The sequence below is a fragment of the Heterocephalus glaber genome, unplaced genomic scaffold (genome assembly GCF_053883595.1).
Source record: "Heterocephalus glaber isolate CG9 unplaced genomic scaffold, H.glaber_assembly_v1.0 deba00001497, whole genome shotgun sequence".
Classification (NCBI taxonomy): domain Eukaryota; kingdom Metazoa; phylum Chordata; class Mammalia; order Rodentia; family Bathyergidae; genus Heterocephalus; species Heterocephalus glaber.
This window is the reverse complement of record NW_028258320.1, coordinates 68,207,376-68,222,650: the sequence shown is the minus strand read 5'-3', so window position 1 is coordinate 68,222,650 and position 15,275 is coordinate 68,207,376. Positions and strand designations below refer to the sequence as shown.

General features: G+C 43.1%; 1 protein-coding gene across 4 annotated transcripts in view; it reads right to left on the bottom strand.

The window, feature by feature from the left end:
* Gfra1 (GDNF family receptor alpha 1) overlaps window positions 1-15,275 on the bottom strand; it is a 201,055-nt gene that overhangs the window by 23,967 nt on the left and 161,813 nt on the right. For all 4 annotated transcript variants that reach the window (XM_087185255.1, XM_004838862.3, XM_004838865.3 and 1 more), the window contains 3 exons: window positions 7,408-7,517; window positions 4,621-4,755; window positions 854-1,035 (listed from right to left, as the gene is read on the bottom strand). In XM_087185255.1, coding sequence (XP_087041381.1) covers window positions 854-1,035; window positions 4,621-4,755; window positions 7,408-7,517 — 427 coding nt within the window. The remainder of the gene's footprint in view (window positions 1-853; window positions 1,036-4,620; window positions 4,756-7,407; window positions 7,518-15,275) is intronic.

Genomic DNA, 15,275 nt, shown 5'->3' with positions numbered 1-15,275 from the left:
CAAGTGTTGCAGGCTTGAACGGAAGTCATTTCTGAGGCTAGACTATCATAGTAATAGCTCTTCTCCTGCAGCTATCAGGAGGATAACATCCAAAGAGATAAAACATGTACAAAACCTTTATGAACATACAGATAACTAATGTCTTACCAAATTAGCTGACTACTCATTGCTATGATAAATCAATAAAAAGGCAGAACAAACACTCTACTTTTGACCAAAGGCAGGAAATCACTGTTTATACGTTGTTGTAGTTCTGCCCTACAGACCTGGATTAACCCCATTCTTTCACTGGACTTTGCTCATGAACAGGGGAGCAGTGCCTCTCACTGCTGAAGAGCAACTGCTTCTGCTTGCTAAAGAGCCCACCCATCCAGGACTCCACACATGACCTAACACTTGACTAGTGGCCCTTTCTAGTTTACCTTCTGAGATGATTCAACACCTCACGCTATGTTTAAATGGCCATAATGCTAACAAACCCAAGGATTCCTCTCTCTTCAATATGCTACTTTACAGAGAACACAAATCAATATCATAAGTAAATAGCCAGCCCAACTCTACCACCCCACAAATACAACTTTGGGGATTCACCTGTCCAGATCTCTCATTTAATAGAGGTGGACACAAGTGCCTTGGCCAAAGCCCCATCACTAGTAAATGGTAGTATCAGTCCCATAGTCCATCTTTCTCTTTGCTATATGACACATCACAGTCTCCATTTATTATGTTTAAAATTCAATTTTAAGATTCATATTGAGCAGCATTTGTCATCATCTCTATGTGAATTTCATAAAATGAATCCAAGCTCCCCCCAGAAGTGAGCTAAAATAGGAAATCTAGACCCAATTCTCACCTGTAAATTTGCACAAGGTGGTAAAACGTGTGTGGGGATCTCATTCTCAGAGCCCGCTGGCCCCACTGGCTTGTTCTTGACCCGAAAAGCTGTGGTGGTGGTGGCAGTGGTCGTCTGCACCGGGAGGGCTGGCTGCCACACAGTCACATCGGAGCCATTGCCAAAGGCTTGAATTGCATTTTCTGCAACAAAACAGGAGGGAATCCAATTTTAAAGTCAAGCAACAATTGTAACAAAATGCACACAGTCAGAGGGGCACACTAGAAATTCTGATTACAGGATTGGACTTCTCTGAACAAAACCCATTCATCCATCCATCCAATCCACACATACTAAGAATCAGTCTTCTGGGTCAGGTGCTCAAAAATCAATTCAGTCATTAAACACTAAGCTGGATGCTTAGCTATGTTCCAAGTGCAACAAATATTTATTGTGTTCCTATTTATGTGTCAGGTGCTGAGCAAGGTGCTTGCTCTGAAATACTCATCAGCCAAGCCCTTTGAAACCCAGCCTCAGACCTGTTACTTGGGATAGTAGCTGTGCCATTTTCCCAAGAAGGCCTTTATGCTTTGTCAAAATTCTAGACTCAAAGCAAATTAATTGGTGCCTTTTTCCTTAATACACCCCTAATAATGAGACTGAGGCAACTCAGTGGCATTCACACTAATTTGGCAGGCAAAAATGTAGCCAGTTTCTTTAAAACAAAAAAATCTACCCCAAACCTCATCAATATCTAGTGAACATTTAAGTAAGATTATTTTTTTCTTTTCTACTCCCAGTCTTCCAAAGAAAATCTGCATAATTAGATAGGAGCAGCCCTGTTTAAATGAAAAGTTTAAAATGTAAAACTTTTAAAGCTTATTATGATTTCATGGAATTAGATTGTTTTTATGGCAAGAGTAAATTGGTTGTGTGCTGTTCCCTCCCCAAAATGAATAAAAAACAGTTTTTAATCAGGTCTTCGGGGATTTGGCCTGGATTTAGAAATTTTTTATTTCATATTCATTGTATAAGAAATCAAACTCTTTCATTTGGGACCTGAATGTGCACATTGTTAATATACAACTCTTAGTTGGCATTTTTTTATATACAAGACAGAATAATTTAGACCTAATATTCCCCTTAGAAATGATATGTTATTCTAAAATTGTTATCCTTTAAGTTAGCAAATTGGAAGCTTGTTTTTTACAACTTTACATTTTGGGAGGTTATAAGAAACAGCTTCAAATGAATAGAAATGCTTTGTTTTTCACACTTCTTGCCATGTTACATGGCTTACCTGGTGGGTAGAATTTCAAGAAAGGGGCACATAGGGACCAGTTTCCTTAAATGAGCCAGGACACCAATAACAAACTCTCCTTTTTCTTGCTAAGTCACATAGCTTTAAGAGACTCGCCACTTATTGAAACTACCTATGTATTTCTCAGCGTGTATACCCTTCCCTGGTGAATTCAGTTGATCACTTGCTCACTCATTCATTGATTCATTCATTCAAACCGCTGTTCCGTGTGCTCAGCATACTGTAGCGAACAAAGACAGCAACAAAAGAGGCAGGTAAGGAAATCTATGACACATAGATGGTGAGAAATGTCCAGAGAAAAATGAAGCAAGAGGAAGCAGGAGGAGCACCTGGGTGCAAAGAGGCCAGTATTTAGTGGTCTGGGAAAGCTGGCCAGAGGAGGAGGCATCTGCATAAAGACTTGAGTGATGCAACTGATATTTGACTTTTCCTCAATCTTTTTCTTCTCTCTTGCCCTTACATCTGTTACATGTTTGATCTCAAAATAACTGTTTCCCACACACAAACTAGAAGTAAAGAATTGGTTATAGTTGTATTCATGGTAGGGGAATCTGGAGAGGTTTGGCCCAATCCAAAGGTAGTAGAATTGAGTTCTTAGTTTAATATCTCTTACAAGAGACTGAATTTATAACTCTGTATCTTTGGTGCTCTGTGCCCAAAGTATAATCCAAGTACAAAGGCCCTTGTTGCAGGCCAAATGCATTTATTTTTACTGAAAAGTCTTTAGCAATAAGATTCCAGACTATTCTCTCCTTTACCAAAATGTTATTAAGCAGGGATAACTTTAATTTCTCTATGAGTGCAAAGTTTTCCATCCAGTATGAGTAAAAATTTTTGGATAGTTACTCTATTGTCGTCGATATATTAAAACTTGTATTCTGGCAGAAGCGTGCAAGATACAAAAAGAGGATGTACATACATGTGTATGTGTGTGTCTTTATATGTCAATACCAAACAAAACTGAAATTCTTGGCATGCCCAATGTCTTAGCAAATGCCTCCATACTTGATGCTAATTTTGTGGGTTTGAATTTCACTTAAGCCAAAAGCTTGTTTGATTTTTAAGGGAACCAGAACAACTAATTTCAGCTACATTATTCAAATAACCTAGTGAACAAATGATTTAAGTCTCTCTTTTCTACAAACGAAACAATGAGCAGGTTTTATAGTAACATTCAAAAGTTGTTTTGTGTGTCTATGATAAGCATCATGGAGCAATTGTCACTTGAAGACAAGGCTCTCAGGAAAGTGGACGAACCATGATTCCTAAAGCTTTGGTCTACCCCTCCCACCAGGAAATCAGACCTTTTCTCTAATACTCAGAATTATGCTGTTGTCCAGCAGATCTTTCAGTATCATGCATGAACAAGACTTTCAGGAGACAGGGGGCAACACAAGGAACCAGGAGTTTGATCCTAACTCTGCTACATATGAACCATGTGAATACTGGCTTTTTACTCAGCTGTAAGGTGGATATAATAACATCTATGTCTCCTCCTAAGATTCATGTGCAGAGTCCAGAAAATGAGCTAATGTGTATTACAGTACCCTACAGTGTGAGTTTCAAGACATACAAGGCATTCCATACACTATGGCTGCCATGACGGTGAGTGGAATTTTCAAGCATCTCAGTCAGATCGTCACCTAGAGGGTGCTCCTCCAGATGCACGTGAGCCCGGGCAGCACACTTCCGGAGCCATCTGATAGACGCCCATTGTTCACATGTGTACATTTCTTTCTGTCTCTATCCCTTTGGGAAACATGTTTCTAAATTGCCTAAAGGACACTGCAGTAATAACTGACTCTGTTTCCAAGCAGAGGATCCCCCATCCCAGCCCTGCCCATCCCTGCCTTATCTCATCTCCTGAGATAACAGACATTCTAAGTTTCCTGACTGCATTTCTAATTTCCCCCTCTCCAGATTTGTTGCTTCTGCTCTGAGCCAACTCTGAAAATCCAAGGGGCTATTGGCGTTCACATTCTAACTTTTCCCGGAGGGTCCTTGGAGGCCTAGCCTCATCTCATTTGTTTGACCCTCTCACGTTGTATATTCTGCCCAGGTTTTCAGAACCTTGGGAACAGACTCTCTGCCGATTGCCAAGATCAAAATTTGATCTGCAGATGGAAGTGTTCTTTCCCACATAATGTACCCTCCGTCATTTGAAGCTTTCGCTCTCTCGGGGCTTTGGATTCATAATCTTGGCAGCACCCAGTTCATCACTCATGTGGTTCCCTGATACATCACGCAGCGTGGCCAAGAGGAGCGGAAGGCTGAAGTCGGGAAAAGGGAAGGAGAGAGAGTGGGGGGGAAGGGGAGAGGGAGGGGGGGAGGAGAGAAAGGGAGGGAGAGGGAGGGAGGGAGAGAGAGAGAGAGAGAGAGAGAACACAAAAACAAGAAGGTACACTTCAAGGTTGCCAAAGAAAACATGTGTTTGCATGCTTCTTCTTTCTTTCTTTTTTGAACTCACTAAGACATTTATTGTCCTTGAAGAAATTCAAAAACTTCAAGCACTCTTCCAGGTCATTCCCGCTGTTGAAGCAGTCACACCATGGGGCCACGCTGAGGCTGCTAGAGTCTATGTAGTTGGGGGTCATGACCGTGCCTAAGAAAGTACAAACAAGGTATTTAATTCCTGAGATGATGTGGACTTTTCCACAGAAAAGAAACAAATGTTCCTCTGACAACGGATGTGCCGTGGATAATTACAAACTCTGTGTTTGCTGAGTGGGAAATTATGTTAAGCAGCACATTTTCTTGGCAGTTTATCTTCAGCACATAAAATAATTTACACGTTTGCTTTAACAATTTTAAGAGAACTCCTTGAGTCACATTTACAGTATTTTTGCCCTGCACAAATGGTATGGATGTCATGGAGCAGGAGAGAATTAACTTAGAATGCATGAGTTGCCAAATCTCTTACATTTTCTTGAAAATGTCATTAATCTTCATAAATAGATGGCACTGCGTCTATATATCTTAAAAATCCTTTTAGGGCTTTGAATCCACTTCCCCCCAAATCAAATGGCTCCTTCAGAGTAACACAGGGAAGCTTGGGAGCCTCTGATGGATCCCTCACACCCGGAATGTATGTACATTTGGAACAGGGCCCCTGCTCACCAGATTCCCAACTGATTTGAATAGCCTTCCAAGTTGTGAAAGAATTGGAAACAAACACTGGAACTTCACTGAGCCAAGGGCTCCTAGAGTATTGTCTGTGGACCTTCCATAGTCCTTAAAGAAATGCCGGGTGGTCCCTCCTGCTACATTTTGTGGTATTCATGACTTTCCTGGTAAATTCTCAAATGGCACAAATACACAATGTAGTTACACTTAATACAGCCCAAATGTCTTCCCCTGGGTGGCTCACACCAGGCAGTGCCCACCACTGCCAATAAGCCTTCTGTTTTTAGGTATTTCAGTGGAAGTAAGAAGTAATAGGGGGTCAGTAATCCACAGGATGTATTTGGCTCACAAACAAAAACAAATTTTCGTAAGCTCCTCTGGGTCAAGGGGGTTTATTGTCTTTGTCCTAATTCCATCCTAACTTGAATAATATCCTATTACAACTCAGCATAAGAATTTTAAGCTACAATATCAAGAGAGCTCTAACTTAGTTGACAAAGTAATAGGCATCCCAAATATTGAGTGAGGAGATGATTTCAGGCAGCAGACGGGACCCCTGCCTTATAGAAGAAGTAGGAATAGGCTTTGTGCAAAACTCAGTTAGGTTCCAATGACCCAGGAACCAGTGTAGAGGGAGAGAGCCAGACCCACAAGCAAAATAAATGCTGGCCTGTAAAAGACATTGCCTCTACCTCTTTCTCCCTCCTTTCCACCTCCTCAGGCATGCAAGGGTTTGCCAAGCCTCAATTGCTAGCAGAGTTGGCAGTACCTCACCTTGGCCACTCACAGAGGAGTTAATGAGCTTGCACTCCTGGAAGGCTGCAGACTGGAGTATTAACAGTGACTAGTTATTGGAACAGGGCTGCGAGTTATTTAACATTTTCTTCTGTGAGCTTCTATGGTGTTATTTTTCTTTGAATTTTTTTTTAAACAATGAGTGCGCCTTAATGGCTTTTGTTAGTTTTATAATTCCCTATTTGGTAACTAACTTGGTAAGGAAAAGGAAAGCGTGACTGCAGATCTGGAGTACTGACTTAAGAAAGGTATACTCATTAATAAAATTGGGGGCAGGTAGGACTCAAGGGAGCACAGGTACCCTTACAAAAAAGACAGAACCAACAATACCACCACATTAAATACCATCACTGATTTTCCCAAAGGTTCCTGCCAAAGACATTCTGATGACAGGGTTTAGTCTGCACTGTCATGCTGGGTGGGAGGTTCTTCGTCCTGCTGGTGACGTGTGTGACCCCGGCACAGACCGGGTAGGGAAGCGGGAACTGGCTGAGCCATCGCTCTCTGACAACTGTGATTCCTCTTGCCTTCCCCAGACTTCGCTGCACATCCCTTCTCAAATGCCAAAGACAACCGAGCGCCGCCAACACCGAAGCTTCTGCTGTCCCTGGTACCTAGGACACCCATCTTTCCTCCTGCCAGTCCCACTTCTCCAGAGGAACAAGCACGCCTCTCACTGGCTCTCTTCCCACACACTGGAGCCTCGCTTCACTGCACTGTTCTCTTGAATGCTGAGAACATGGTTCTCCCAGACTCTACAATCTCCAGGGACAGAAAATATTGCTTCTGCTATGACTTAGTATTTCCAGGGGGAAAAAATTAGCCTAAGGGTCCCCCTGCACTTAGGGAGTTGATTTACCAAGAACACAAATGGCAATAAGAACCTTGGTATTTAGGGTTTTTATTTCCAAAGGGTCATTTCTGGGAAACAGCTTTTTTGATTTCCCCAGATGGAATAACTTCCAAGTCCCTTCTCTCTAAAGTTCTCTAATACAATTAACTTTGTTTGAATTGCTCTCTTCTTCCATAACCAGGCTTTTATTTTTTCTGCTACTGTTCGGCGTGGTCAGCTCCCCAACTAAGAAACTTCACTCTTCACACTTGTGGTCTCCCTGCCCCTTAACAATCCTTGTTTCCTGCCTTTGTCTTTTGTGCATCCATTGTTCTGGTTTTTATTTTTCAAAAAAACAGGCAAATCCTAAAGAGCCTATTGTCAAAACCCCAGCACAGAAGGCTACTAGGAGATTTCGCATGTGCAGACATCATCTGGCTGCAAGGGAAGAGTGTGGGTATTTGTAAACCAGACTCTTCTCCCACCCTGCCTCCCCCTTCTTACCGATCAGCCCCGAGTAGGCCAGGAGGCAGTCTGCGTAGTTCTCCTTCAGACAGCTGCTGACAGACCTTGACTCTGGTTGGCAGTTGGTAAAAAAATCTGCAAGGCGAGATCTGCAATGGAAAAAGAGGGTGAAATGTGCTGAAAACATCCCAAGCTTCGGGATGGAAGGAGGATGCTAGAGAAAGAATGGTTAAGAGGCACAGTGGTAAAACTGGAAAGAGGAGTAACTTCTAATGTTCTATAGCACAGCATTACAAAATAGCTCCTAAAGAGGAACTTTGAATGTTCCCAACACAAGGAAATGATACATGTTTGAGGTCGTGAATATGCCAATTAAACAGATCTGATCATTATACATTGTGCGCCTGTCTTGCAATGTCACATAAATATGTATACAACATGTTGATTGTAAATAAAAAATATATTTAGAAGAAAAAATACTAAGTCTCTGGACAGGCATAACTTTTCTTTATTCCTTTGCTGACATCCCTTGCTCTGCACACATATACACAAAATAGAAATGAACTATTAAAATGTTGTCATCCTTTTTCTTATACAATCTCCCAAATGTCCCCTCCCCAAGCCCTCATCCACCTGCGTGTGTCTGCTTATTTGGAGAGAAATCTTCAGGGCCTGGAACTCAAGAAATCTAGAGGCTTTGAAGTTTCTATTCAATATTTATTTCTGACTAGACTTATTTGCATCTTTAGGAAATATGCTTCTCTACACACTCACCAGAGATCCACAGTGGGAAAATATTTACTTTATACAGAAACATGTCCCTGGCATCAAAATAGGCTCCTACAGCCATCTGCTCCCACAATTCCTACAGGCTTTAAGGATGCATATCTCTGCCTTCTAAGTCCACTCATTCCCCAGCCCAGTGCAGTGATTCACCTCAGCCCAGTAGCACTGAGGAGCCTACCTATGAAAAACCAGTGTGAAAAGCCAGAGGGAAGGGTAAGGTTGGCTGTGGGCAGTGGGCTCGTGGCTGGTCAAAGTGCAGCTCTGTCTGCGTCTTGGGAACTCTCCAGCGGCTGACTCAGTCCATCTGGAAGCCCTGGTCAGCGGTGAGGTTGCAGAGACGAAGAAGTGGAGAAAAGCCACAGATATGCCAGTCTGGGGAGGAAGAGAGCTCTCTGTGGCTAGCTGGCTGATTTTCAGACTGAAGAAGACATTGTTGGAGAAATTCTGAATGAGAACTGGGTGACCTCTGAGGTCATCTCAGCAGACAACAGCCCTGTTTCTATGGGAGAACACAATGGACTTCAGGAGAATTTAAATTATCCGGTAATTGCAGGAGACAATGGGAGGTTGTCTCAGTATTCTTCTGTCTTTAGCTCACCCCCGAGTTGTCTGCTGATACACCCAGTGCTTTTGTTACTTCTTTCCACCCAAGATATTGCACTTACTTAGCATACTTTATGATAGTAACAAGCTTGGCTTAGTGAGGGAGATGTGTGGGGAATCACAAAAGATTTGTAAAGGGCTATAAGAAACACCTTCTATATCCCTTCCCTACAATTTTAACTAGAAGGGGCATTAAAAAGTCTGATAAGTGATCTAAGTCCACAGTGCACTGCACAAGCAGCATGGCATTCATGTGGCTCTCCCCTTGAATCCCGTAACCAGCTATCCCCACGCCTTCTTATCCGTGCCTATCTGGGGACCTCTGTATGTTCTGGGGGCCTGGCTCATCACAGTGAGCGCCCGAGGCTCGCCCTGGAAAGTCTGCTTTATTTGCTTTACATAGCATCTGAAACTTTTCAGAGAGCTCCCTTATAACACCTTCCAAGCAGGGCCAGGTGCTGAAGCTAAGTGGCTTGGCAAAATCTTCCTGATGAAGCTTGCATGTGAGTGTGTACATGAGCCTGGACCTCAACCATAGTCCACGCCTCACTGGTGTTTTCTGATTTTAACTGAACACACTGAAAGATACAAAACCTGGCTGTTTTCTATAGTCTGCTTAAAGGATTTATTTATTTTGGGGGGGAGGAATTCCCTAAAGGTGGCTCAGGCTTACTCAACTGGTTCTGATGGCATCCAGCTTGGATGGAGTGTTAATTTCAGAAGAATTTTCCTGGTCATGAAAGTTAATGATCTAGTAGTGCTGGGCGTCTAACTTTGCAAAGGCCAACCGTGGTCCAGGCAGCTGGAGCTCCAGCTCCACACACAACCTGGGCTGAGCTGATCTCTGATCAGGCAGCCGCTCATCCCCCGCCTGTCCCCCAGAGATGCATCTCCTGTTTCTCAGAGTCTCTGTAGCAGACTATGAACTCAAAACACTGAGGTGCGGATGACTGTCCTTCAGTGTAAGGCTAATGCCACCAGACTCATTTTGCTTAACAACCTCAGAATTGACTTACAATTGGGCTCTGGCATGAAAGGCTAATTGAGTCAGTCTGTTGCAGAAAGCATAGTCCTGATTGGGAGGATAAAACAAAACAGACTTTGAGCAGGACCCGGAAAGCTGCATTTTGAGAGGAGACTACAGGCAGAGATTCCAGACCTAACACCAGCACAGCCCATGGATGGGAAGAATTTCAAAGTAAGAGTGAGCACACAAGCTTACAACATTCACATTCCTGTGGATATATCACAATTGACACCCTCTTCCCATGCTGACACTTGGAGACAGAGTGGTTCCTGGAAGGTTGATAGCAATGTGCTCAATTTTGAGGACTTTTGCAGCTAGTTGACATCACAATGCTAACCTGATAGTGCCATGGTGGGAGTATTTACACCACTATAATCAGCAAATGTTGCAAAACAAGACTCTGTGTTGCTCTAAGAGTCAATTAACTATGAATTCACAGTGTTGTTAGAGAGCCACTGTGAGAGCCAACCCCACTGAAAAAGCATGTGTCATGCCTTGGGATTTGAGTCCCTGCCCTTCGAGGGCAGGCTTCCTCTTCTATTTCCTTGGTGCCAAATGAAATAGTGGAGTGGCACTGAACCTCCAGTCTTCAGTACTTTCTAAAGAAAGAAAAGCATCTCCCTCTGAGGATTCTTCCTTCCAGACATCTTCCCTTCCCATCACAGCCCCTTGTTACAGGACTTCATGCAAAGATTACATTTATTGACAAAACAGCTGTATTCTCCCCTGTCCCACTGACTGAATGATATCTCAAGCACTTATGATATAATGATGAAAAAGACCCCATATTTAAACTTAGGTAGTAACCAGTGATCTAGATGCCAAGAGAAACAAATAAAAGGATTATAATTATAATGGCTAGTTTCTTGTATAAGGTAAGAAACTCTGCTAATCTAAAAAAGAGCAAACATAAATGAAAAATTTAGTGATGTTAAATAGGTTTTATAAACTACATATTTTTTCCTGACAACTCTAATGAGGTAGGTACTACTATTTTATTATCCTAATTTTACAGATAAAGAAATCAAGTCTGTAAGGTTAGACTAGAGGAAAGCAGTAACAGTAGAACCAGGATTTAAAAACACACATTCTGACTCTTCATTTTTATGCCTTTAACTGTCCGTGGCTAGCTACCAAAGGCAATTTCAGGAAGGTCGTAATTTGGAGACTGAAATGGAAAGGACAGGGAGGCCTTGGCCAGGCAAAGGTGGAGGAGAGTACTGCAGGTTGAAGAAAGCAGCATACCATAATGACAAGCATAATCATCCCAGGGTGACAAGTATGGAGGGTTTTTGTACCAGGCATGGGTTTAAGTGTGTGACATGAATTCACACATCCAATCACACAACAACCTTATTAGGTGGTGATACCATCAATCCCGCTGTACAGATGAGGGACCTGTGGCACAGACAGTAAGTGACTCCTCCAGGTTGTAGCCACTTTCCATCTGCCTCCAGAGCCAGGGATCATCCTCAGTCATTGCCCTTAATGCCTTAATGCCTGTCAGGAGCACTGGCAGGTATTCCCCTTGATGGCCAGGCCATGGGATACTAATGGGTCTGATAGGAGGAGGTGTGGTGAGCCTCAAAGAACCTTGAATGACAGGTTTGGATTATGTCCCAACGATGGTGGGAACTCCCGAAGCACTTGAGACCAAGAAATAACACTGTCAAATTTTAGGAAGATTCACGGATCTCTCAGCTGTTCAGCAAAGATTTGTTTAGGACCTACTCTGTGCCTCATTGCTAGCGTAGCCATGGAGGAAGCAGGAAATGGCCAAAGGTGGGAGGGTGGCTTTCTAGGAGATGGCAGCTAGGAACGAGACCAAGGCAGTGAGAGCCAGAAGGAAAGGAGGGGAGGATGTGTGGAATGCTGGTGCTATGGTTTAGGTTTAAAATGTTCCCCCAAAGGCTCATGCGTTTGGACGGTGATTGGGTGGAACATGAGGACACCATATACATCAGTGGATTAATCTATTGATGAGTTCACCAGCTGAATTTGTTTGGGGGGGGGGCGCATGTTGGAGGTGGGTCCCTGGGAGCATGACTGGAAGGTATAGTCCTGTTCTCGTTCCCTCGCTCTCTCTCTCTCTCACCTCCCCCCTTTCTTGCTTGCCATGAGGTGAGGAGATTTCCTTCACCAGGCCCTCTGCCATGCCATTCTGGCCTTAAAACCAACTGACCATGTACTGAACCCTCTGAAACCAAGCACCAAAACAAACCTCTCCTCCTTTAAACTTCAGGTGTTAGCTATTTTTCCCAGAGATGAGAAAGAAGCTAATACAAGTAGGTTTCTCTAGAGTAGAAGGCAAAATGCAGGAAGGAGCTGGCAGCCTGAAGAAGGAATCAGAGTACAGACAACTCGGCAGGCAGAGGTGCTAAGAAGAAAGACAGGAAAGCACAGGCTGGCAAGGAAGGTGATGCAGTTCCTAGTGGCTGTGTTGAGTGCATAGTACTCTGAAAAGCCAAAAGTCTATAGGTTTTTAAAGCTCTGCCTCTCACATCTACCCAGTCACCAACCACTGCCTGACCACCAACTGTATGCACAGCCTGGGCAGCTCAGGACAGCCCTTGATGCACACACTTCCCCCTCCCACACTGGGTCATGAATCATACTGTAATTGGTTTCAGTGGCTTCCCTGCCTGCCATACTATAATTTAAACAAGAAATCTTAAATGTCCAGTGTGGGATTAACAAAGAAACTCTACAATTGAATTTCTTGTGGAGACATGAAATCTCCATGACTACAGCAGTGATGAGCTCTGTTTTTCTCTGAGAAAATAAAAAAGAAATGAATAGGCACTAATGTAAAAAATGTATCACCCTCAGTAAGAGAAAATCACCCACCCTTAAAGAGGGAGAGAAGGCTGGTAAATGCTGAAATGGCCTTAGGAAATTTGCAAAAACAGTGGCTTATGCAGAAAATATCAGTTAGCATACTGCTAACTGGAAATAGAAAAATGATTATAATGATAAAATTTGGGAAAACCTTCTCAAATACCAGATGGTCTTTTGACAGTGTGTGTGGGGGGATCATTTACCTTCTTTTTCTGTGGCTGTTTTGGGAAAATAATGTTATAGAGAACAGGTAGAACATATACCAGTAATACTTAGTTTAATTCATCCTGGATTATCATAATCCTTTAAATGTTTTTCCAGAACAAATCCCATACTTGGACATAAGCCACATGGCTGGTGGAATTGAGCCTGAACTTAGAATTGTGAGATCTTGAACGGGAACCAGGCTTTGACACTAATTAGACACGAGTTCCTGAGAATGTTGCTTAACTTCTTAGCTCTGAGATTTCCCTTATGAAATCTCAAAAAAAAAAAAGGTCTATGGGACATTTAAACCAGCCCAGAAAAACAAAAACAGAAACCACTTTTGTTTTCAAAGCATTATTGTTATTCTTACCTACATTTCATTCTCCCATTAACCACAATTTTAACATCAAGACTTTGGTTACCTTTGAGTCTAGGGAACGAGACTTTTCTAGTCAATCCTTTCATTGCACATGCAAGGTAACTGCAGGCCAAAGAGGTCACACCTGCTCAGAGCCCCATGGCAGGTGACCACAAATGGCATTCACTGGAGCAGGACTTGCCAGCTGACTTTAAGAGTCCAGCAGGGCAGCAGAGTGGACTGTTCAACTTTAATTTCGCTGGGATTTCCCTGAAGTCATCAATTGTACACTTCCTGTCATGTGCCCCTGCTGACTAGGTTGTTTTGCAGACTTCTTGCTCATGTTCGATGGCCTTAGAGAGGCAGTAGGTACTCAGAATGTCATGTAGGACCATGTGGGAACGTACATGCAGACAGGCTCTGTGTGGACTCTACTCAAGAACAGGCATTTCTGTCAGCAAATTAGGCTTCCCTTTCAGGTCTGTTTGACCCTACCAGTGTCCATACAAGAGTGTAAGACTTGCCTACTCAGTGGAAACCCAAAACTTTGATTCCTTTATTGATCGACTTCTTTAAGAAATCACTGGAGGTTTTCTCTGAACTCAATGTCCACACTAGGACTTCGAAGTCTTGAATTTCAACTCAAATCATTTGATTTCTAAAATGTCCTCAATGAATCTGTTTGAGCAAGTCAAACATGGTAGGTAAGATGATGTATAGGCATAGGAGCACCTGTTTCCAGCTCCATCTTTTATGCTCGTAGCCCTCAGCATACTTAACTCCTCTGAGCCACAGTTTCTTCACCTGGAAAATAGAGCCAGTGCAATGTACTGTCACTTCAAATGGCTTCTGTGAGACTTAAGTGACAATTATATAGAGCTCCTCAATACACCAGGTGCCCAATACAGTTTTACTTCCATCCCTTCAGTTTCTCTCCAATTCATGGCCCATTCCAGTGTTTAATCTTTCCCATAAAAACCCACAGCAGGCTTAGCACAGAAATACCCATTTTAGACTGTCTTCTTCCAGCCTGTATTTTACATACACAGAACAGGAACATCTGTGTAACTGAAGACATCAGCTTTGAGCAAAACAAACCTGAGAAGTCCAAATCCAGGAATTCTGAAGTGTTACTTAAAGCCTTCCAGTCCTATGAACTCATAGAATAAAGACAATGAGAAAAGCTACTTTTTCTCAGAAGCATAGAGGAAACAACACATTTTTCAAATGACTAAATATCAGTAAGTCTGTTAATATTTCTAATATCTTATGTGGAATAAAAACAACTTGAAAAACATGCTAATATTAGACCAGGGACGACAAGCCAGAATACTGGAATGGTAATTGTCTGGTACAGTGACACAAAACAGCTTTTGCCTCTTTCTGTTTTTAGAAAATTACCTTAGCCCTTATTCTCCAGCAGCCCACTGGAACGCACATCTGGAAAGCATCTTTCAGGAAATCAGAGGCTATATTAAAAACATTTTGCAAAGAGTATTATTTGCCTCGCGATTCTTCACTTGGTGCTGCGCATTCTTCCTTCCTGGAGCAAAGGCCCCGTGTTTACCTGGAGCAGGCTGCGGAGCTGAGGGGCTGAGAGTAAGTGCAGGAGACAAGTCAACATGGCCATCCTGAATCGAAGGTCCCAGGCAGACCCACACACTCCAGGCCCAGAAGCACAAAGCTCATTAGCCCTTTAACTGAGGTTCCTACTCATGGTAGGATTATTAAACACAGGCCAAGTGAAGCACTCAGGGTGACTTGGCTAGAGCCAAGTCACATGTTGTTGAGAAAGAGCACCAGGATGTTCAAGAAGATTCTGAGATTTTTCTAAGGCCTTTGCTTCCTGGGACAGGAAGGCCACTGTAGCCAAGTAGAGATCAATACCTACCCTCCTCCCCAGGTCCCTGCTCAGCCTCCTCTTGGGGTATGGGAGACCTGCAAGACATTTAACAAGCCCCGGGACATCCTGATCACTGCTGCTCCTCTGGCTCCACAGCCAGGCACCGTGGCGGCTCTTGGCTGCAAGGTATCTATCTCCTTGTACTCTGACCAGCATGTGGGTCACGGGAGGCTGCTGTCACTTCT